Source organism: Scyliorhinus torazame, chromosome 18 (assembly GCF_047496885.1).
Source record: "Scyliorhinus torazame isolate Kashiwa2021f chromosome 18, sScyTor2.1, whole genome shotgun sequence".
Taxonomy (NCBI): Eukaryota; Metazoa; Chordata; class Chondrichthyes; order Carcharhiniformes; family Scyliorhinidae; genus Scyliorhinus; species Scyliorhinus torazame.
The window spans coordinates 120568882-120593086 of NC_092724.1; the positions used below are offsets into that span (position 1 = coordinate 120568882).

General features: G+C 50.3%; 2 protein-coding genes across 3 annotated transcripts in view; one reads left to right on the forward strand and one right to left on the reverse strand.

Moving 5' to 3' along the window:
- The window catches only part of acsf2 (acyl-CoA synthetase family member 2), a 273790-nt gene that overhangs the window by 114745 nt on the left and 134840 nt on the right, over nt 1-24205 (forward strand). For both annotated transcript variants that reach the window (XM_072483256.1, XM_072483258.1), the window contains exons 9-10: nt 2558-2649; nt 15252-15328. In XM_072483256.1, the coding sequence (XP_072339357.1) occupies nt 2558-2649; nt 15252-15328 (169 nt within the window). The remainder of the gene's footprint in view (nt 1-2557; nt 2650-15251; nt 15329-24205) is intronic.
- chad (chondroadherin) overlaps nt 20173-24205 on the reverse strand; it is a 57714-nt gene continuing 53681 nt past the window's right edge. The window contains exon 4 of the mRNA XM_072483255.1: nt 20173-21115. The gene's annotated coding sequence lies outside the window, so the exon portion shown is untranslated. The remainder of the gene's footprint in view (nt 21116-24205) is intronic.

Below are 24205 nucleotides of genomic sequence, written 5' to 3' on the forward strand. Positions count from 1 at the left end.
GATATTAATTAGGGCTATTTCAATAATGTGAGAATGACAGAAATGAATTAAATAAATTTGGGAGGTGACATGATCAAAGTACTTAACAGACCAGGGAGGTTGTAGTTTTCAAGGGCGGAGGGCTCAAGAATGAGTATTTTTGAGGAGAGGGTGATGACTTCAGATGAAGAGGAGAACAGAACCTGAGGACAGGTAATTATTATAATATCAACAACATGGGCACCAGGAGAGTGAGTGCAGTGGTTGGCATTTTAATGAAAATATGTTCAAGGAATCAGAAGGTGGGCCTCATTGGCAAGGTGAGATTGGAGAGGATATGAGAGGAGATGGGAGATAAAATGGAGACCGGTGCATGTTCAGGGCTAAGGTAGGAAGTGAAGTTTGTCCCGGTGGGTGGAGAATGTGGGTGTTAATAGTATGTCAATTGGGGGTTAATCATATTCAGGTGGCCGGCATACGGTATACGAGCAGGCTGAAAGTGTGACTGTTGGATTGGAGGTGTGTGATATCCTGTATGTCTCCCTGTGAATAAAAGCGTGAAAGTGCATAAGAACTATGCTCCAGTCCGCACTGACTATCTGAGTTATAACAGTGGGGAAGCAGCAAAGCGAGCTGAATGGATGCCCTCCACCTTGGTAATAAATCCATGGGCTCCTTGCACTTGTTGAAGGTTATGGCGCAGGAGGAGCGGTTTTAGGTGATGGTTGCTGGTGGTGAACTGAAATCGAGGGTTAACAATGCTCTTCGGGATAATCACACAGTCGTGAATATTTTAAGCGGAAGAGAGTGATGCCCCGTGATGCTTGAATTAATCATATCAAATACAGTGAAGGATGGATTAAGTAGCTATGTGCTAGTTACCACCCAGTCTGTGCTCCCTTGGGCTTGAAGAAAAGATGATGGAGTTCATAGCAGCCACAATCAGGATGAGAGGGAATAAAAGTTTTACTATGACAAGAACATCTTAAGTGTAGGTCAGAGTGTGATTGCAAGTGTTTGTAAAATGCAAAATATTGATGCAATCATCCATATGTTTATGGGCAGCAAATACATTATTCATGAGTAAACAGACATACTGGAGGATGTGCAGAGGGAGGGAAGCTGTAGGATTAATCCCCAGCTGGATGAGAAGGTTGGTAAGAGATAAGGTTGGAGCAATCAGGGTTATTGCTCACACAGCCATAGCTGTCTCATTGGACCCTTTGGAGAATGTACAGAAGGTTTTTCTGATGGGCGTTCAAGCCTAGGCCAGCAACAGGAGGGTAGGAAGATAGGGCATGAATAATGTTTGAGATCATGATTGTTGTGGGGTAAAGTACAAAGAGGGAGAAATGAAAGGGAACATGATTGGATGACAAGAAGGGGAGGAGACAGAAGATGAACTGAGAGAAGAAGGAAGAAGAAAAATTGGAATAAAGGCTGGAATCAGCCAGAGTGGCTGATTTTCAGCTAGCTGGGATGACTTGGGAGCCTTTTAACAATTGCAAGTCTGTCCCAATTCCAGAATTTCCGACCTCATTCTCGGGTTGTCTGATTTTCAGGAGAGCCTTTAAATGCTTCAGCCTTGTTTTTAGCACTAATGTGCTAGGGTCCACCATAATTGAGAATAGCGATATTTGTGGAGCCTCCTTGTCCCGTTAGTTGTTTAATTGTTCACCACCCTTCATGACTGGATGTGGCAGGACTCCAGGGTTTTGATCTGATGCAATGGTTTGGGATTTCTTTGCTCTTTCTATCACGTGCTGCTTTTGTTTTAGTCCTGTATTGTAACCTCACCAGGTTGACACCTCATTTTTAGGTATGCCTGCTGCTGCTTGTGGCATGCCCTCCAGTACAAGATCCTTTACCTCCTGTGGCTATTCCTTCCTCAAGCTCAGAATTTCTCGGCTCAGTTACGTCATGAGCTAGTGCTTGGTGTGGATCTCAAAGTGCTCAGATCCTCCGTGTTACACAACACCTGCCAAATGTGGGCTCATTTTTTGAGTAATGTTCACCTGACCAAACTATCCTTGTGAAATAATCTTCCTTGTAATCTGACAAGACCCCAAGATGTGGACAAGGCGTCCCATAAGGTAAGAATGAGTTGGAGGGGTCAGTATGATGTGAACACTGTGAGGACCACAGGGTAATTCGAAACTGAGAAGGGAGAAGAGAAAAAGGTTCAGAGGAACACTGAGCAGAAACGCATCACCAAAATAGAGAGACCAGAACCGGAAAGAGAGAAATTGACTTTTTGCAGGATTCTGCTGAAGAAAAATAGAAATGCAAAGAGTTGTGAAATAAATTGTAATTATACAGTAGTTTCCTGGGGTACTCTCCACGGCAGCACCTGGCCAATCAGATTCAACTTGCCAACGACACAGCACCTTTTTCTCATGCAGTTTAATTGTTGCTGCCTTTAAAATTTGGTATTCTTGTATCTGTCTTGATGAGTGGAAGTTCAGAGGCTTTGACATGTCTTTGTTCAGCAATACTCTTAAATTCTGCACTGCCAAATGACTAATTGTAAAATGGGAGCTCGCTCTGACATTCTTCTGTGATCTGCTTGGTTTCCTAGGTGTACAATTCTTTATGGGACACCCACAATGCACCTTGACGTATTAGGCCAGAGTGACTTCTCTGATTTTGATATCTCAACACTGGAAATGGGTAAGGTGAAAGCTTCTGGGCTGGATTCCCCGATTTTGAGACTACGTCCTGACGTTGGTGTGGGAACGGTGGTGTTTTGCGACCGCAAAATTGGCGCAAAACGGCCACCGATCCTGGGTTTGGTGGTGGGGGCTGTGGTGTTGGGTGCTCTGGTGCACAGATGAGCCAACACAGTTGTATGTGGTACAACTCTATTTTATTTTAACTCTTTTATACAGTTTGTTCTGGATACTCTGCACGTGCTGTCTTCCTGAGTGTGTCGTGTAGCAGGTCTGTCCTTGTCCTTGTCTCCAGCTAATACTGACCACCGGGTGTCGTGTTTGTGCTTTTATATCTTTCTGTGATTGGTTGTGGTGTTGTGTGTTCTGATTTGTCTGTTGGTGTGTCTATCATGATGTGCGTGTTTGAATATCATGACAGGGGCCAGCAGGCACGCAGCGTAGAGTGGATACGGCGGGAGAATTGCTGGGTCTGTGGCCGCCCATGTGCGCGGCAGCGGCCTGCAGCGGCTGTGCCGTGCAACATGGCGCTGGCCGCGTGCAGACCCGGCCTGCCAAATAGTGCACCGCGTGGGCCAGGCTCGCCATCCCCAGCCCACCCCCCACCAGTGCCCCCGTGCTCTGCCGAAGCCGCCACTGCCCACGGCTTTTGGAGGGGACGGAGCATCACAAAAGCGGCGCCGCCCTCGAGTTTGGCGCCAACGTGGATTCTCCGGCCGATCGCCGAACATGATTGTCTTTTGGTTTGGAAGCTAAGAATACAAAAAGTGTTGTTTAAAGTGTTCTGCCTGGTGAAATGCTGGCTCTGCTGGAGGCAGTGCATGCAGTATTATCAATGGCACAGTGTTGAGCACTGCTGCCTCACAGTGTCAGGGGCCTGGGTTCAATTCCAGCTTGAGTGGCTGTGCGGTGTTTGCACTTTCTCCCCGTGTCTGCCTGGGTTTCCCCCGGGTGCTCTGGATTCCTCCCACAGTCCAAAGATATGCAAGTCAGATGGATTGACCATGTTAAATTGCCCCTGATGTCCAAAGTTGTGCAGGTTAGGTGGGGTTAAGGGGATAGAGCGGGAGTTGGCCTAGGAAGGGTGCTGTTTTACAGGGTCAGTGCAGACCCAATGGGCCTCCACCTGCATTGTGGGGATTCTATTGTATTTGCGAAAAGTCTAAGTGAGATTCCGTACAATAGATCCAGTCCCGTCCCCCCTCCCCTCCCCCCACCTCTTGCGGGGTCAATCATACTTACCTTGTGGTTGTGCACCGACACTCCGGGTTTCCTTTTGTCAGGGGGCCATCCCAGATAGCCGTTGTCGCCATGTGGACGGTCACTCCGGGGTTTGCCTTTGTCCAGAGCCATCCAAGATGGCCGTTCTTGGTGTATTTGATTCTGTTGTTGCCATGTGCGCTCTGTCATAGCCAGTTTTCTACCCCCCCCTCATTCCCCCCCATTGTCCTGTGGGTTCACCCCCCACCTATTCCCCTCCCCCCTATCTTTCCTCTTCTTCTGCCACCCTATCTAGAGTTTCTCCACCCCCTTCTGCCAGGCACTCTCTCCCCCTCAAGAGCTGTGCCACGGCCCTCCATTCTCCCGTACTACCTGTGCTAGCTTGCTTGCTGGTGTCGCGTGAGGCACGATCAACTGGACAAAGACGAGAGTTGAATCCAACTGAGGCTTTATTGCTATCAGATGTGTGGCCTCCCACAGCAGCTGGCGAAATGGCTGCTCGCTGGAGGACACGCATATTTATACCCTGCCTCCTGGGCGGAGCCAGCAGGCAGGGACTACCGGCGAACCTGTAGTACAGGTCCTACCGTACAACACCTAATACAGGTTCAACAGTGGTTTACCACATTCACCCCCTGTTAAAAATTGAGTGCGGCGGGGGTGGTGGATAACTATTCACAACAATGAGTTAATATTTACAAAATTTGAGCAAACAAATGTCCTTTGATGTCCAGTGGACCGGTCAGAGGTTTGGCCGGTCCGGGGCCTTCATGTTCCTCTGGGAGCGACGCAGTGGTGTCGGCGATGTTGGTGCTGATCTGGTCGAAGGTGACTCCGGGAGCGTGCCCAAATCCTCTTCATCGTCGGGCGTGGGCAGAGGGGGGACAGACGGTCTTGGGGGTGGGGGGGGGGGGCTGCTGTTGTGAGCGACGGGGGAGGGGAGGGTGGTGCCGGGGGCGAAGGGGGCGGTGTGGGGGTGGAACCTGCTGGTGCCAGGTCCCTGAGGGAGACAGTATCCTGGCGGCCGTTGGGGAACGCCACGTAAGCGTACTGGGTGAAGATTGTGTTGAGGGCTTTAATGACGGTGGCAGACGTCATGTCGGGGCATGGGATGGCGAAGGGAAATCTGGAGTATTCGTCGACCACACTGAGGAAATACGTGTGACGGTCGGTGGAGGGAGGGGCCCTTTGAAATCCATGCTGAGGCCATCAAAGGGGCGGGAGGCCTTCACCAGGTGCGCACGGTCCGGCCGGTAGAAGTGCGGCTTGCACTCCGCACAGACCTGGCAGTCCCTGGTGATTGTCCTTACTTCCTCGAAGGAGTAGGACAGATTTTGTGCCTTAATGAAATGGTACATCCGTGTGACTCCTGGGTGACAAAGGTTGTCGTGCAGGGCCCGGAGTCGGTCTACCTGTGCGCTGGCACATGTAACTCGGGATAGGGCGTCTGGAGGTTCGTTGAGTTTACATAGATTACATAGAACATACAGTGCAGAAGGAGGCCATTCGGCCCATCGAGTCTGCACCGACCCACATTAATCCCTCACTTCCACCTTATCCCCGCAACCCAATAACCCCTCCCAACCCAACCCTTATGGACACTACGGGTAATTTAGCATGGCCAATCCACCTAACCTCCACGTCTTTGGACTGTGGGAGGAAACCGGAGCACCCGGAGGAAACCCACGCGGACACGGGGAGAACGTGCAAACTCCGCACAGACAGTGACCCAGCGGGGAATCGAACCTGGGACCCTGGCGCTGTGAAGCCACAGTGCTAATCACTTGTGCTACCGTGCTGCCCTTGAGTTTGCCGGGGCGAAACATAACCTCGTAATTATAGGTGGAGAGCTCGATTCTCCACCACAAGATTTTATCATTTTTGATCTTTCCCCGCTGTGTGTTGTTGAACATAAAGGCTACCGACCGTTGGTCAGTGAGGAGAGGGAATCTCCTGCCGGCCAGGTAATGCCTCCAATGCCGCACAGCTTCAACGATAGCTTGGGCCTCTTTTTCGACGGATGAGTGCCGAATTTCTGAGGCATGAAGGGTGCGGGAAAAGAATGCCACGGGCCTGCCTGCCTGATTGAGTGTGGCGGCCAGGGCGACGTCTGATGCGTCGCTTTCTACTTGGAAGGGCAGTGTTTCGTCCACAGCGTGCATTGTGGCCTTGGCAATATCAGCTCTGATCCGGGCGAAGGCCTGTTGGGCCTCGGCCGTCAGCGGAAACTGGGTGGACTGTATGAGTGGGCGGGCCTTGTCCGCATAGTTTGGTACCCACTGTGCATGATATGAGAAGAACCCCAGGCAGCGTTTGAGGGCCTTGGGGCAGTGGGGGAGGGGGAGCTCCATGAGGGGGCGCATGCGGTCGGGATTGGGCCCCAGAACTCCATTCTGGACCACATAGCCGAGGATGGCTAAGTTGTAAGTGAGGTTTAGGAGAGTAGCGGTGTGGAGAAATTTAGCAAGGTTGGCGTCGTGGTCCTGCTGATCATGACCGCAGATGGTGTCGTTGTCTAGGTACGGAAAGGTGGCCCGCAACCCGTACCGGTCGACCATTCGGTCCATCTCCCTTTGGAAGACCGAGACCCCGTTTGTGACACCGAAGGGGACCCTAAGGAAGTGATATAGACGGCCGTCTGCCTCGAAGGCGGTGTATGGACAGTCCGATTTACGAATGGGGAGCTGGTGGTAAGCGGATTTCAGGTCTACCGTTGAGAAGACCTGGTACTGCGCAATCTGGTTAACCATGTCAGACATGCGTGGGAGGGGGTACGCTGCATGTACCGATTGATGGTCTGTCTGTAGTCCATGGCCATTCGGTGTTTCTCCCCAGTTTTAACCACTACCACTTGAGCTCTCCAGGGGCTGTTGCTGGCCTCGATGATGCCTTCCCGAAGCAGCCGCTGGATTTCGGACCTGATGAAGGTCTTGTCCTGGGTGCTGTACCGTCTGCTCCTGGTGGTGATGGGTTTGCAATCTGGAGTTAGATTGGCAAAGAGGGAAGGTGGGTCGACCTTTTAGTGTCGCGAGGCTGCACACAGTAAGGGGTGGTAAGGGCCCGCCGGATTTCAGGGTTAGGCTCTGGAGGTTACACTGGAAGTCCAGGCCGAGGATTAGTGCAGCGCAGAGGTTAAGGAGGACCTAGAGGCAGAAGCAGGTGAATTCTATGCCCTGGACCATGAGCGTGACCGTACAGTACCCCCGGATCGTTACGCAATGGGATCCGGAGGCCAGGGAGATTTTTTGGTTGGCGGGGTGTATCGTGAGGGAGCAGTGCCTTACCATGTCTGGGTGTATGAAGCTTTCAGTGCTCCCGGAGTCCAGCAGGCAGGAGGTTACATGTCCGTCGACTTTCACGCTGGTGGATGCGTTGGTCAAGTTATGCGGACGAGACTGGTCGATTGACATGGAGGCGAGTCTTGGTTGGTCGTCGGGTAATGGGGCGGCCGGTGAGCTCGGGTCCTGGAACGCTGGTGGTGCCCATGTGCTGAGGGGTAGACAAGATGGCGGCGCCCGAAGATCTTGAGGGTTACAAAATGGCGGCGCCCATGGAACGCACATTGCGGGGGTGGAACAAGATGACGGTGCCCATGAAACGCATGTGTTGCGCGGAGGGGAAGATGGCGGCGCCCACTGGCCACACGTGGTCTGAGGGGGGGGGATAGCGGCGCTCATTGTCCGTGACCGAGGGGTGCGGGGGCGATAGCGGGCCTGGAACACCGCGGCGAAGTGGCCCTTCTTCCCGCAGGCTTTACAAAGGGCAGCGCGGGCCGGGCAGCGTTGGCGGAGGTGCTTCTGTCGGCCGCATAAATAGCATTGGGGCCCCCCGGGGTTCGCTGGCTGTCGTGCAGTGCAGGCGTATTGGGTGGCCACGCCCCCGCTGGGGCGGCTGTCTGTGGGGTCCATGAAGCGTAGGAGGGGTGGGCCGCGTGGTTGGGTGTGTAGGACTGGACATTGCGCAGGGCAACCATCATGGAGAGCGCTAGCATTTTAGTCTCTGCGAGGTCACGCATGGCCCCTTCTAGGAGTCGCTGGCGTATGAGATCTGACCCAATTCCAGTCACAAAAGCGTCCCGCATAAGGAGGTCTGAGTGTTCCTTGGCTGTAATGGCCTGACAGTCACAGTCCCGGACTAGTGGGATTCGGGCCCGCCAGATGTCTTCTATGGACTCACCAGGGAGTTGAGAGTGAGTGGCGAGTGCGTGCCTGGCGAAGAGCGTGTTCGTTTTCTGTGTGTAGTTGTCCTTGAGTCGAGTCATGGCTTTGGCGCGTCCTGGATTAACGGAAAGACTTTGGAGCTCAACCGGGAATATAAAATCTGAATCTTCTGAGCCTCCGGAACAGGGGTTGGTGCCGCGTTGATATCCGCTTCGAAGCAAGCTAGCCAGTGCTGGAAGTCCTTTCTGGCGTCGCTTGAGTGTGGATTCAGCTGCAGGTGATCCGGTTTGATACGGAGGTCCATCCTTAGAAACTGATAGCAATAAATTGAGGCACGATCAATTGGACAAAGACGATAGTTGAATCCAACTGAGGCTTTATTGCTATCAGATGTGTGGCCTCCCACAGCAGCTGGCGAAATGGCTGCTCGCTGGAGGACACGCATATTTGTATCCCGCCTCCTGGGCGGAGCCAGCAGGCAGAGACTACCGGCGAACCTGTAGTACAGGTCCTACCGTATAACACCTAATACAGGTTCAACAGTGGTTTACCACATTGCGCTCCTCCGGGAGCAACCTTTACCTTCCCCTACCCGCTGTGTTCCTTGCCGCCTCCTCCTTCTCCCCACTTGTTTCTGCACCTCACCGCTTTCACGCCCTCCATTCTGGGGCTTACAGCAGATTGAAAACAAGGCAGTTACATCCCATGCAATTGACCTTTTTAAAAAAAAGTTCTTATTCAGTCTTATTCCTGCTGCCTTCCCAGCCCGTGCCTGAGCATGAATTAATCTGCATTGGCTGGTGTGGTGAGGTAATGCTCCATTCCCTGTAGGGTTACCCAGAGCTTGGCCAGGTACAGTATCCCAAATTGCACCTTGCTCTTGTATAGGGCTGCCTTGGCTGTGTTGAATTCAGCTCGGCGCTTGGCCAGGTCTACCACAATATCCTGGTACACACGGATCGAGTGTTCCTCCCACATACAGGACCGTGTGTGCCTTGCCCAGTTCAGGATCCTTTCCCTGTCTTGGTACCAGTCCAACATTGCGATGGTGGCCTGGGGTTGCTGCTCCGTTGCGGGCCTCGGCCAGAGTAACCTGTGGGCTCTGTCTATCTCTGGGGGTTTGTGGGGAAACATCCCCCCCGGGGATCGGTTTCCCCAGCATCTCGGCCATGTAATCAGGGGGCTCCTGCCCTCAATGCCCTCCGGTAGGCCCACAATGCGGAGCTCTGGCGTCGCAACTGGTTCCCCTGGTCCTCGACTTTCCCATTCAGCGTCCCCTGGATCGCCATCAGCCTTGCCACCTCCATCTCCAGTGAGGCAAGCCGGTCGCTCTGGTCGGTTGCTGCCTTCTCCAGCTCCCTGATGGTTGCCTCCTGCACCTCCAGTTATTGCTCGCTCTTTTCCAGTGCTACCTTGAATGGGGGCAGGGCAACCACTGCCTTCCCCGTTGCCATCATCTCTAGCTTGATGGTATCTCTGTGCTTTCTGAGCTCCTGCATTCGGGGGTCCATCCACTTCCCTATCGGCGGGGGGGTGGGGGTGGGGGTGGGGGATGTGCCTCGGTGACTCGGCCTTGTCATGATATTCAAACACACACATCATGATAGACACACCAACAGACAAATCAGAACACACAACACCACAACCAATGACAGAAAGATATAAAAGCACAGACACGACCCCCGGTGGTCAGTATTAGCTGCAGAGGAGGACCAGGACAGACATACTACAAGACACACTCAGGGAGACAGCACGTGCAGAGTATCCAGAACGAACTGTATTATAAGAGTTAAAATAAAATAGAGTTGTACCACATACAACTGTGTTGGCTCATCTGTGCACCAGAGCACCCAACACCACATGATACAGGAGTGGATCGATACCTGCCGGCATACCTCAGTGTACACAGACAACCAGCAGTGCCCAGGCAAAATGATAGAGCTCCCGGTTCTGCAGCCGCTCCAGTGCTACGGCGATCTCCGCGAAAACTGGCGGCGATTCCGGCAAGTGTTCGAATTGTTCCTGGGGGCAGCTGAACTCCAAGACCTGGATGATAGCGAAAAAATTGAATTTCTCCTCACCATCGCCGGTGCAAGGACAAGAGAAATATTCACAAGGTTCAGGTTCTTCAGGAGGCAGCAAAGGTACGATTACCAGGCAGTCCTGGACAAATTCTCCAAGTACTGTGAAGAAAACGCAATCCAATCGGCAAGTAAAGGTAAGAAAAGCTGCAGTATTCACCTCGTGGCCGGGATCCCGGAGCCCGAATTCCCAGAGGCCGAAATCCCGGGCCTGAGAGAGGGCTGGGTCGAGGTCGGCGGCCATCTTGCTAAAGGTATCACGCTAGCACAGTTGCGCGAGCAGTGCGCAGAACCGGAAGTTTCGTTTGCGCATGCGCGAGATGCTGCGCATGCGCAGTCAAGAAAATGGCCATCGGTAAAGGAACAGCGATCTGAGCATGCGCAGTCACTTCCTACGTGCTACATACCGAGCGTCAGGATGTCAGAGGCCCCAGACTGCACCAATTTAAAGGGGAAACGTCCCAAATCCAATTTAAAAGGGAAACGTCCCAAATCAAAAAAACAAAAATCTGTTAAAGCTGTAAAACAACCTTCCCTCACCTGGAATGACAGCACAGTGCCGCAAATTGACCCAGGAGATGAATTTGACCTCTGAAGAACCCTCCGACAAGCAGTTACCTACACACAAGCCGATGATTCCGACCTCGAATACTTCGATGACGATCTTTACAGTGTTTCCGGACCTCGCGAGCCCAATGATAGCTCCGTGGTCCTATACGACTATGACTCGGACGAACCTTTCGTGTTGCACATTGGCGGCCCCCACATTGAATCCGATGCAGATGCGGATTCATTTTTCGGATTTGAGGATCTTCAATCCAGCAGATATGACGTTCCAACTTATCAGTACCGGATGATGCTGCAGCCTGACATTAACAGACAGGGAGCGGTGCAAGCACACGGAGAGCGCCCTGCTGCCACACAGAGCGTGGTCCACGTCCCGCTCAACGTTCCCGACTCTATGAAAGAAGACATGCAAGACTCCAGAGCGCAGTCCTCGCATGAACCAGAAGTGACTCCAGTGTCACAAGCCTCCACAGAGAGCTCGTGGACAGCCTCCACGATAGAAGCAACGCAAGACTCCAGAGCGCAGTCCTTGCACGAACAAGAAGTGACTCCAGTGTCACAAGCCTCCACAGAGAGCTCGTGGACAGCCTCCACGATAGAAGCAACGCAAGACTCCAATGTGCAGTCCTTGCAGGAACAAGACCATGAGGGTCTAGCAACCTCTCCTGACCAACCAGCGGCAGACGATGCAAGTCTGCCATGCTCACGTGAACAGCAAGAAGGCTATAACAGCCTACCATGCTCCACTACACAGCAGCATGACCATGACGGTCTCTCATGCTACAATGAAGGGCACAGAGCTGAAGACTGTTCAAGCCCAACTGAAGACAAGCCAAAGGAATCGCCTCGTCCAAGCCCGAAGAAAAAAGGTTTATGCGCTGACCTTCAGGATCATTATAGCCGAACAGAGATTAATAATGCTGCACGGCCACAGAAGGATGCTGAGGATTTGCTAAAGAAATTAATTGAATGTTTAACTTGCAAGGAGCAGACTGAGAATTGCCAGTGTTTTAGTACGGATCGAAAAAATGGACAAGACATTGATCCTCAGGTAATGGAAATAACACAACCTGAATCATATCTACAGCAGGGACAAATGTCTCCCTTCAACACAATGCCGCAAAATCCCAACTTCGGAGACCAGCAGTTAGTCAGTAATGACTCTTCAAACCTTGAGGGGAACATTAATTGCATTGAACCTATACACACTCCACTGATAAATGAGCAGAACATTGGAGCAAGAATCCTGAGGACACCGACATCGAGTAGCCAGATAACGAATTTAAAACCCACAGCAGTTTCAAGTGAACCAAGTGTGCTTTCCACTAATGGTGAAGATGCAGATAAGGTCGACCCGATTATCCATTGTACCACACTAACCCCAGTGATTAAGCAGTTATGTATGGGGAGTATAATGTGGGCAATTGAGAACAGTAAAAGAGAGACTGTGACCATGCCAGTCCCAGCAAAATCAGACCCAGAGACCATGAAGGCATGTACATTAGACAAAGATACATATGAGGTACCTGAGAAGAAAAGTGAAACGGAATGTTCTTTGGAAAATAGTACAATGTCGATAGAAACATTGGATCCTATATTCGAGACCATACATATGGGAGAATTTGGGGGTAATAAACAAGGTTCTGCAATGTCTGGGGGAAGATTTAAAATTCCAAAGAAGAAAAGCCCAAATGAAGGACAACGGCAAGACAATGACAGTCCACCGACATGGTGTGCACCACCAGATGAAAACTCTGACAATTTACCCAACCCTCGTGAACAGCAAGCTGCTAATGAGGATCTATCCACGGGATGTGAGACGAGTGACGACAGCATCCCACTTCCCATGCAAAAGGTGCAAGGTGACAGACCTCGCCTAGTGCATACCGAGGCACTCGACGATCACGGTGGGACCACTGACGACTGCGGTGGCGGCGCACCGCTTCCACCCTCGATGGCTCGACCCTCTCCACTGGTTGGTGCATTCCTGCATGTTCCGACTCCAGAAGTGCAGCTTCAGGGAATCTCGGCTGCCTCCAGTGAACCTGTTGGGACTCCGGACGGGGGGCATCGACGGAAGGCAGACCGGACTCCAGATGGGGAGCAGCCAAGCGCCGACTCTGATTTGCGCACGCCAGACCTTGCTCCGGACGGGCGGTGTCGCGGCCTCGGTGATGGCACGCTCAGGGTGACGGCGGATGCCACGGCGACAGGGAATGGATCGCGTGGCAGTCCCACTGGGTCGGCAGTGGCAACCAGCACCGGCGGTCCAAGATGGACACACCAATTCGCGCCATCGCCAGACGTTGATGCGAGCAACAATTCTCTCTCCAAGGCGACATGCTTCGACGTTTCTCTGCGGAGTCGCCCTTCCGGCACAGCAGGTGGCCGGAACCAGCGTGCACGGTCTCGGCCAACTTCCACATCTGGCATAGTCATCGCCTTGCATGATATTAGTGATGGTGCTACTTCGATGGCAACGACCCATCGGCTACAAGATGCCGTCCACCACAAACATAAAAAGAGAAAAGACTCCACCTTGTCCCTGGCATGCAGGGCGGATGGATTGGTGCGTAGGCGCAATCAGCGAGCTTTGCGCCGCCTTCCACGCTCGCAACTGAACCGTACGCACACGCCGGATCCTCCACTGGTTCCCAAGGATGACTTCGTAGAGATGCCACGGATCATGCCCCTTCCATCGCCACCAGAACCAAACCACAGCCAAGGCACCACTAACAAAGATGTTGAATGTTATATTTGCACGAATGAAAAAAACAAGCACTGCACGAAGTACAACAAATGGTAAAGTAGAGACTTCGGCAACAGCATCACCTCCAACAGTCCAAGGTGAACCAGTGTGACCCCAAATCTCCACAGCTGAACCGGCTTGAGGACCAGCCCATTCTTGAGGCGGTCACCCATTAGACTGGACTTATAACGCTGTTCATACGTTCAAAAAGTCAAACACTTCTGTATTATAACCTGTTGTTGTTTATTGTTCCAGATATCGTCTGACCGGACCAATGTTCAAGTTTTTTTTTTCTCTCGCATCCAAGTTTTGTTATGGTACAACCTTGTTAGTGTGACGCACCCGATATCGCCCCATGTAAATAGTTATGTCATATACACACGCTGTACACAACACACACACACACACTCTTAGATGCACTCACGACACAATTATATTTATAACCACGTAGGCACATATCTTTGTAAAAAGGGGGGATGTCATGATATTCAAACACACACATCATGATAGACACACCAACAGACAAATCAGAACACACAACACCACAACCAATGACAGAAAGATATAAAAGCACAGACACGACCTCCGGTGGTCAGTATTAGCTGCAGAGGAGGACCAGGACAGATGTGCTACCAAACACACTCAGGGAGACAGCACGTGCAGAGTATCCAGAACGAACTGTATTATAAGAGTTAAAATAAAATAGAGTTGTACCACATACAACTGTGTTGGCTCATCTGTGCACCAGAGCACCCAACACCACAGGCCTGTTTGGATATAGCCAGCTCCGTCCCACTCCGTGTGCTCGTCCCATCCTTCCTTTCCAGTCTCGTACTGATCCCGCTGTCTTTTCGGCCGCTATAATTATTTGCGGGTATCTTTCGGCAACTGCGGTGGTCTTGAAGGAGGATGGTTCCCCCCCCCCCCAAACTTAGTAGCTTGTTTTGGGGTTAAAAGTGCCAAATTCTAACTTCCAAGAGGAGAGCCCCTTTTCCTGCAGTCCACTCAGCACATCCCCGTCACCGAAAAACTTTTCATCAAAGATTTCACCATCGATTCATACCTGACAACTGTTGCCAACCAATTAGAATTCCCAAGGGCACCGCCTTCCCCACAATGTCTCACTTCTCCAGACCCCCTTCACGACAGCCTGATGGCCTGGATTCAATGGCATCACCTTAATCTGAAACCTCAGTGACAATTCTGTGCACTGTATGGTTGGGTCTGGGCAGTGAATTACTTCAAGTAACAGCTGCAGCAAACCTGGTATTTGTCTATTGCGAGCTCCAGGATCCAGCCTTCGTTTTCTTCAGCCTGCCTGCACTGCACCACTGTGAAAATCTGAAATCGCTTGAGTCTCTCTGTCTTTTATCTCTCTTCAATCAGTTTATTTTACCTACCCTAGAAACCCAAAGGTTCAGTTTCCCTTTAGGTTAAGGTCTGACCCAAAAAATGCAAGCTTTGAAACCATAGTCAGGGAATCCAATAGAACATTTGACAAGTCATGTGTTCAAACAACGCCCCCCTCCATTGGTCCCACAAACGACGGATTCCATAGCAATCCCTATTATATTTAAATATTTACATCTGGTGAGATCTTGTTGCAACTGACCAAGAGATTAAATTTCATGATAAGTTGGTGAAATTCTTTTTCCAGTTCAGGGAGTCTTCAAACCCAGCCTTGGCAAGGAGCACTAGGGCCAGATAAATTTTGTAGAAGCTGACAATGAATTTGAAATTATTTCCCTGGTCTCGTTGGATCACTTTTAGCATCACTTTGTCCACCTATCAATGGCTGAATCATTCTTTTCCCTTTCTCTGGCAGTGGTCGTAGCTGGCGCTCCATGCCCCATCGAAGTGGCCAAGAAAATCAGTGAGAAAATGAATGTCACTGAACTTGTCGTGAGTACCTGCTAGCTTCTGCTCCCATCTATTTTCTTCAATGCTTTGTGGTGATTCTTGTTTGTTCGATTCGAGTGGGCAAATCAATGGCAGATGCAGTATAATTTGGATAAGTGTGAGGTTATTCACTTTGGAAGCAAAAACAGGAAAGCAGATCACTACCTGAATGGTTGTAAATTGGGAGAGGGGAGTGTGCAGCGTGACCTGGGTGTCCTTGTGCACCAGCCGCTGAAGGTAAGCATGCAGGTGCAGCAGGCGATAAAGAAGGCTAATGGTATGTTAGCCTTCATTGCAAGAGGTTTCGCGTATAGAAGCAGGGATGTGTTGCAGCAATTGTACATGGCCTTGGTGAGGCCACACTTGGAGTATTGTGTGCAGTTTTGGTCTCCTCCTCTGAGGAAGGATGTTCTTGCTCTCGAGGGAGAGCAGCGAAGGTTTACCAGACCGATTCCAGGGATGGCGGGACTGTCATATGAAGAGAGATTGACTAGGTTGGGATTGTTCTCGCTGGAGTTCAGAAGAATGAGGGGGGATCTCATCGAGACTTATAACATTATAACAGGACTAGACAGGGTAGATGCAGGGAAGATGTTACCAATGATGGGTGTTACCAATGTTACCAATAGATGTTACCAATGATGGGTGTGTCCAGAACCAGGGGTCACAGCCTGAGGATTCAGAATAAACCATTTCGGACAGAGATAAGGAGCCATTTTTTCACACAAAGAGTGGTGAACCTGTGGAATTCATTACCACAGGAAGTAGTTGATGCTAAAACTTTGAATATATTCAAGAGGCGGCTGGATATAGCACTTGGGGACAATGGGATCAAAGGTTATGGGGAGAAAGCAGAATTAGGCCATTGAGTTGGACGATCAGCCATGATCATGATGAATGGCGGAGCAGGCTCGAAGGGCCAAAAGGCCTCCTCCTATCTTCTATGTATGTATCGATGTGTCTATGAAAGGACTTACGTTGGTCGACTGACTCCCTTTCTCGCCCAAGTTCCAGAACTGGGGAGGTTGCCTGACCTAAGCCTGTTTGAGGCCCTTCCAGCTTGAATGTTTTGGTGAGGATGTTGGTTGATTCCTGGTGACCGTAACCGTGCTAATTTCCCCATGACCTCACTGAGAATTGTCAAGTGCCTGAATAGAATTTGGAGCAGAGGAGTTGCTGGCTGAAAAAAGACCGAGGTCCATGTCATGCACCATCGACCTTTCAGCTATTCACATGATACAATAATAATGGAGTTGCTGACTAATCAAAACAATTAGATTACAGCAGACACATACATGATCCCAGTGTAGGAGCTGTGGGAAGCAAAAGTCCAAATAACCCACGCCGGACCGGAGAATCGCCAGGCCGGGCGCGAATCGCGCAATGCCGCCCCGACGGCAGTCCACCAGAGAGCGGAGAATCGGCGCCATTGGCGCCAGCACAGTAGGCGCGGCGCCGACGGAGGCCGCTCTACGCGGCCCCCTCGGCGATTCTCCGCCCGGGATGGGCCGAATGGCCGCAAACAAAATCCGATTACCCGGCGGGACCTCTGCGTGCATCCTTCTGGCGGCGGCCTGGTTGGGGGGGGGGGGGGGGAGAGAGAGAGGGGATCCTACTCCGGGGGGGGGGGGGGCGCCGCTGTGGCCTGGCCCGTGATCGGGGCCTGCTGATCGGCGGGCCAGCCTCTCAGCCTGGGGGCCTCTTTTGCTCCGCGCCAGCCCCTGCAGCCCTACGCCATGTTGAGTTGGGGCCAGCGAGGAGAAGGAAGCCACTGCGCATGCGCGCAATCGCGCCGATCGCGGTGCACATGCGCGCATTCACACCGGTCGCAGAGCGCATGCGCAGACCCATGCCTCCCATTTGACGCCGGTATCAGCAGCTGGAACGCCGTGGGTCGCTCCAGTGCTGTGCTGGCCTACTGAGGGCATGTTGACGCCGTCCTGAAACACAACGGCATTTACAATGGCGTCAACACTTAGCCTCAGGATCAGCGAGTCCCGCTCCCTGTTCTTCCCAAATACGTTTAACTTACTCTTGGCATGTGTCAAATTACTGATGTATCTTAATCTCAAAATGCTATTCTCTGGAAAATATTGATCTAATTTGAATGGATCAATCCCAACTGCTTCCATTATCTCCATAAGGAGCTTGTTCCAAAGATTTTTGTTCATGGAAGTTTTTCACTTCAGTTAGAGAGCTTAAAGAAGAGGATTTAGATGCTGAGTTGAAAAGTTTGGTATCCTGATTATCCAGCGTTTGAAGAGTTAGACAGGCTGGTCAAGGTTTAATTTAAAGGTGTAAGTCATGGCAGGAGAGCTCAAAGCCATGGCTTGCTGCTCTTGCGTCATGTGGGAAGCCAGGAACATTTCCAGTGCCCGGGGCAGCATGTGTGCAGGAAGTGTCTCCAGCTACAATTCCTGGAAATTGGGTTTTAGAGTTGGAGCGATGGCAGGGGACACAGTGGAGCATCCACGAGGCGGAGAGTGTAGTGGGTATTACGTATAGAGAGGTGGTCACACCGCAGGCTCAGACTCCACAGGCAGGCAGGGAATGGGTGACCACCAGGCATAGCAAGAGAGCTAGCCAGGAATCTCCAGTGGCCATTCCCCTGCAACACAGATACACCGCTTTGGATACAGTTGACGGGAATGACCTCTCGGGAAAGCAACTGCAACCAAATTTGTTGCACCACAGTTGGTCCTGCTGTACAGGGGAGGAGTAAAAAGTGTGGGAATGCGAGAGTAATAGGAGATTCAATTGTAAGGGGATAGATAGCCATTTCTGTGGCCGCAAACGAGACTCCAGGATGGTATGTTGCCTCTGTGGTGCTAGGGTCAAGGATGTCTCGGAGTGGTTACAGGACATTCTGGAGGGGAAGAGTGAACGGCCAGTGGCCATTGTACACATTGGTACAAATGACATAGGTGAAAAAGTGAGTGGGTCAATGAATGGCAGATGCAGTATAATTTGGATACATTCGAGGTAATCCACTTTGGTACCAAAAACGGAAAGGCAAACTATTATCTGAATGGGCAAAAATTAGGAGAGGGGTATGTGTAATGGGACCTGGGTGTCCTCGTACACCAGTCACTGAAGGTAAAAACACGCAGGTACAGCAGGCAGTACAGAAGGGAAATGGTATGCTGGCCTTGATTGAGAGATGATTAAAGTACAGGAGCAGGGATGTCTCTGCTGTAAATATACAGAGCCTTGGTGAGGCCACACCTATAATATTGTGTGTAGTTTTGGTCTCCTTATGTGAGGAAGGAAGTTCTTGCTATGGAAGCCACAGTGAAGATTTATCAGATTGATTCCTGGGATGGTGGCACTGACGTATGAGGAGTCAGTTCCGATTGTATTTGCTGAAGTTCAGAAGAATGAGGGGAATCTCATAGAAACCAATAAAATTCTAACAAGACTGGACAGGGAAGATACAGGAAGGATGTTCCCAATGGTGGGGGTGTCTAAAACCAGGGGTCACAGTCTGAGGATATGGGGTAGACCATTTAGGAGGAATGGAGGAGGAATTTCTTCACCTCGAGAGTGGTCGGCCTGTGGAATTCGTTACCACAGGAAGGAGTTGAGGCCAAAACATTGTATGTTTTCAAGAAGCAGCTCGATATAGAACTTGGGGCGAAGGGGATCAAAGGGTATGGGGGCAAACGGAATTAGGTTATTGAGTTGGATGATCAGCCATGATCACAATGAATGGCGGGGTAGGCTCGAAGGGCCGAATAGACTCCTGCTCCTATTTTCTATGTGACCTGGTTTTGTCTTGAACACTAGCAGAAAATGTTGTTTGTTCTTGTTCTGTAATTAATGGCCTGTCAGTTGAACTTATTTGCCTCAGACCCTGCAGGAAATTGAAAACTCATTGTAGTCAACTTTACTGACAATACAAGGCAAGTTAGAAAGCAAATTGTGAGGAGCACGCAAAGAGGGGGCGATTCTCCAATATGGAGCCCAAGTGTCCGCGCCGTCGTGAACGCCATCGCATTTCATGACGGCGCGAACGTGGCCCGGGTACGACCGATTCTGGTCTCCACAGGGGGCCAGCACGGCATTGGAGCGGTTCACGCCGCTCCAGCCTCCTTTCATGGCACCCATTTGGCGGCGTGCCAACCTGCGCATACGCAATTGGGCCGCGCCAACCTGCGCATGCGTGGGGGACTTGTTTAGCACGCTGCCTCCGACCCAACATGGCGTCGGTGTTCAGGGGCCAGCGGCGTCAGAAAGTAGGCCTGGGGGGGAAGAGGCCGGCCCGCCGATCGTTGGGCCCCGATCGCGGGCCAGACCCCATCAGAGGCCCCCCCCGGTGAAGGAGCCCCCCTCACCCCCCCCCCCCCCCCCCCCACAGGCATCCCCCCGACTGTTCGCGCAGAGTTCCCGCCGGCAGCGACCATGGATGAACGGCGCCGGCGGGACTCTGTCGTATCGGCGCGGCCGCTCGGCCCATCCGGGCCGGAGAATCGGCGGCCCTGCCGATTGCAGTGGCCCGCGGCTGGCGCCGCGCCAAACGTGCCGGCACAAATGGCACCGATTATCCGCACCTCAGAGAATCACGCGCCGGCTTCGGGGCGCGGTTGCGGCGATTCTCCGGCCCGGTGCGGGGCTCGGAGAATTGCCCCCAATGTCTTCAAAGGGATATAAATAAATTAGGTGACTGGTAAAAAAGAAATGGCAAATGGAGTGTAATGTGGGAAAGTGTGAAGTTGCCCACTTTGGCAGGAAGAATAGAAAGGTAGAATATTATTTAAATAGAGAGAGACTGCAGGATGTTGAGGTACTGAGGGATCTGAGTGCCCTTAGACACGAATCACTAAAAAGCTAGCAAACAATCCAGCAAATAATTAGAAAGACAAATGAAAAGGTAGCCTTTATTGCAACGAGGATGGAGTACAAAAGCAGGGAGGTCTTGGTACAATTGTACAGGGCATTGGTGGGAGCGCACTCAGAGTACTGCATCTCCTTACTTGAGGAGAAATATGCTTCCATGAGAATCAATTTCGCGGAAGTCCACTTGGTGGATTTGTGGGAAGAAGGTGTTGTCTTCTGAGGAAAGTTTGAATCTAGAAGAATAGTCTGAGGAGATGGTTTCCCCTGATGGGGAATTTCCCTCGTGGGGGATTCTTGAACTCCGGGGTATGATTTCAAAAGAAGGGATTTCACATTTAACACAAAGAAGACAAGGAATCTCTTTTCTCAGGTGTGTGTTAATCTTTGGATTTCTCCTACTCCTGGAGGTTGGGTCATTGGATATATTCAATGCTAAGTTTGACAGATTTTTGATCTCCAAAGGGATCAAGGGTTATGTGGAACATCAGAAAAGTGAAGTTAAAGCCACAATCAGATCAGCCATCATTTTATTGACGAGTAGAACAGGTTCAAGGGGCTAGATGGCCAGCTTCTGCTCTCATTTCTTATGTTTGTTGTAGCAGAGCCAAAGACTGAGATGGGAGAGTTGGTGTTTGAGGATGAAACAACACATTTGAAGTACAGTGATAAATTCAAGCATGTGATGATACAAACCTTTTATGGTTGCATCCATTTTCTGGCAAGATTCTGTGTCGATTATTTCTTTAGCTTTATGTGTTCCAGTTTTCGCAGCTTCTCTGTAGCTTTCTTGGCCCCAGTGGAACATCTTTCGGTATCATTTTGGTGGAGTCAGTGCTGTCTGAAATGGGGCTGGGTGACAGAGCATGGCCAAGGGTTGGATTAGAATCACATGTGAAGATGGGATTGCAGATTTGCAGATTGGTGGACAGTGGGTAGGCCAAATATCCACATAACCTTAAAAGCAGAAAAATGAAAATTAACAATATTTTGCAGTTCCTGATTGACACTTGGACAGTCTCCAGGAAGGAGGTTGTGATTCTGGCTGCAGTCTCAGGCTGTTAGACTCTGAATCGGACATTGTGGCATTCAGCACCTACTGAAATTCCATGGAGAATCTGCAGGCATGACTTCTTCAAAAAATTATCTCCAAGTCAGATGGAATGCGGCTTGTAGGGGGTGGCGTTCCCATGCATCTGCTGCCCATGGCCTTCTAGGTGGTAGAGATCGCCAGTTTGGAAGGTGCCGTTAAAGGAATCTTGGTGAGTTGCAGCTGTGAATCATCTGCATGGTGCCCGATCCTGCCACAGTGCCTTGCTATTGGAAGGAGCGAATGTTGAAGATGGTGGACAGGGGGCCGATCAAGCAAAGCTTCATTGCCCTGGATAATGTTTAGCTACTTGAGTGTTGTTGGAGCTACACTGATCCAGGCAAGTGGAGAGTATTCACCACATTCCTGACTTGTGCCTTGTAGATTGTGGACAGACTTTGGGGGGTGTTACAACATCCTGTGCGAGTGCACGGTCAATTCCAGACCAACAGAGCCCGGAGTCCCAACATAAGTGAATTAACTAATGATTTGTTTTTTCCGAAGATCTTTAACCCTTGACTGAGTTACAGACGCCAGATTCATAAGTAAAACATTAACAAACTGCTTATTAATAACAAAAGGAAAAGATGAATATATAAAGAAATAACAGGGTAATGGTCTGCCAGACTACATAATCCCAAGACCCCATCCCACCCTCCACCCAGACACAAGCAAGGCAGACACAAGGTAAGGATTGGTGAGTAACAAAAAAAATTGGGATTAAAGGGTAGACTTGAGATGAGTCTTCACTGCTGTGGTTGTGGCCTCTGGGAAATAGATTTACTTAAGAGGTTTAGGTAGGTGCAATTCCATCCTTCGACCACGAGATGGCATTTTACCCAACAGTACCAGGTCATGAGATGAGCGAAGAGCTGGCTAAGGTAGACTGGGAGCAAAGACTTCATGGTGAAACAGTTGAGGAACAGTGGAGAACCTTCCAAGCGATTTTTCACAGTGCTCAGCAAAAGTTGATACCAACAAAAAGGAAGGATGGTAGAAAGAGGGAAAATCGACCGTGGATATCCTATCAAATTGAAGGAAAAAGCATACAAAGTGGCAAAGATTAGTGGGAGACTAGAGGATTGAGAAATCTTTAAGGGGCAACAGAAAGCTACTAAAAAAGTTATAAAGAAGAGTAAGATAGATTATGAGAGCAAACTTGCTCAGAATATAAAAACAGATAGTAAATGCTTCTACAAATATATAAAACAAAAAAGAGTGGCTCAGGTCCTTTAGAGGGTGAGAAGGGAGATTTAATAATGGGAGATGAGGAAATGGCCGAGGAACTGAACAGGTTTTTTGAGTTAGTCTTCAAAGTGGAAGACACAAATAACATGGCAGTGACTGATAGAAATGAGGCTATGATAGGTGAGGACCTTGAGACGATTGTTATCACTGAGGAGATAGTGATTGGCAAGCTTATAGGGCTAAAGTAGAAAAGTCTCCTGGCCCTGATGGAATGCATCCCAGGGTACTAAAAGAGATGGCTAGGGAAATTGCAAATGCACTAGTGATAATTTACCAAAATTCATTAGACTCTGGGGTGGTCCCAGCGGATTGGAAATTAGCAAACATGACACCACTGTTTAAAAAAGGAGATAGGCAGAAGTGAGTAATTATAGGCCAGTGAGCTTAACTTCGATAGTAGGGAAAGCGCTGGAATCTATCATCAAGGAAGAAATAGCGAGGAATCTGGGTGGAAATTGTCCCATTGGACAGATGTAGCATGGGTTCATAAAGTGCAGGTCGTGCCTAAGTAATTTAGTGGAATTTTTTTGAGGACATTACCGGTGCGGTAGACAATGGATGTGGTATATCTGGATTTCCAGAAAGCTTTTGACAAGGTGCCACACAAAAGGTTGCTGCATAAGATAATGATGCATGGTGTTAAGGGTAAAGTAGTAGCATGGATAGAGGATTGGTTAATTAATAGAAAGCAAAGAGTGGGGATTAATGGGTGTTTCTCTGGTTGGCAATCAGTGGCTAGTGGTGTCCCTCGGGGATCAATGTTGGACCCACAATTGTTCACAATTTACATAGATGATCTGGAGTTGGGCACCAAGTGCAATGTGTCCACGTTTGCAGACGACACCAAGATGAGTGGTGAAGCAAGAAGTGCAGAGGATACTTGAAGTCTGCAGTGGGATTTGGATAGGTTAAGTGAATGGGCTAAGGTCTGGCAGATGGAATACAATGTTGCCAAATGTGAGGTTATCCATTTTGGTAGGAATAACGGCAAAATGAATTATTGTTTAAATGATAAAATATTAAAACATGCAGGTGTGCAGAGGGATCTGGGTATCCTAGTGCACTAGTCACAAAAAGTTGCTTTCCAGGTGCAACACGGTAGCACAGGAGGCAGCACAGTAGCACAGTTGCTTCACAGCTCCAGGGTCCCAGGTTCAGTTCCCAACTGAGTCAATTTCTGTGTGGAGTCTGCATGTCCTCCCCGTGTCTGCGTGGATTTCCTCCAGGTGCTCCGGTTTCCTCCCACAGTCCAAAGATGTGCAGGTTAGGTGGATTGACAATGCTAAATTGCCCTTAGTGTCCAAAAAGATTAGGTGGGATTACTGGGTTACAGGGATGGGGTGGCGGTGTGGGCTTAAGTAGGGTGCTCTTTCCAAGGGCCGGTGCAGACTCGATGGGCCAAATGGCCTCCTCTGCACTGTAAATTCTATGATCTATGATCTATAACAGGTGATTAAGAAGGCGAATGAAGTTTTGTCCTTCATCGCTGGAGGGATGGAGATTAAGACTAGGGAGGTTATGCTGCAGCTGTATAAGGTGTTAGTGAGGCCATACCTGGAGTATTGTGTTCAGTTTTGGTCTCCTTACCTGAGAAAGGACGTACTGGCGCTGGAGGGTGTGCAGAGGAGATTCACTAGGTTAATCCCAAATTTGGGGTTGGATTACAAAGTCCGGTTGAGTAGACTGGGACTGCACTTGTTGGAATTTAG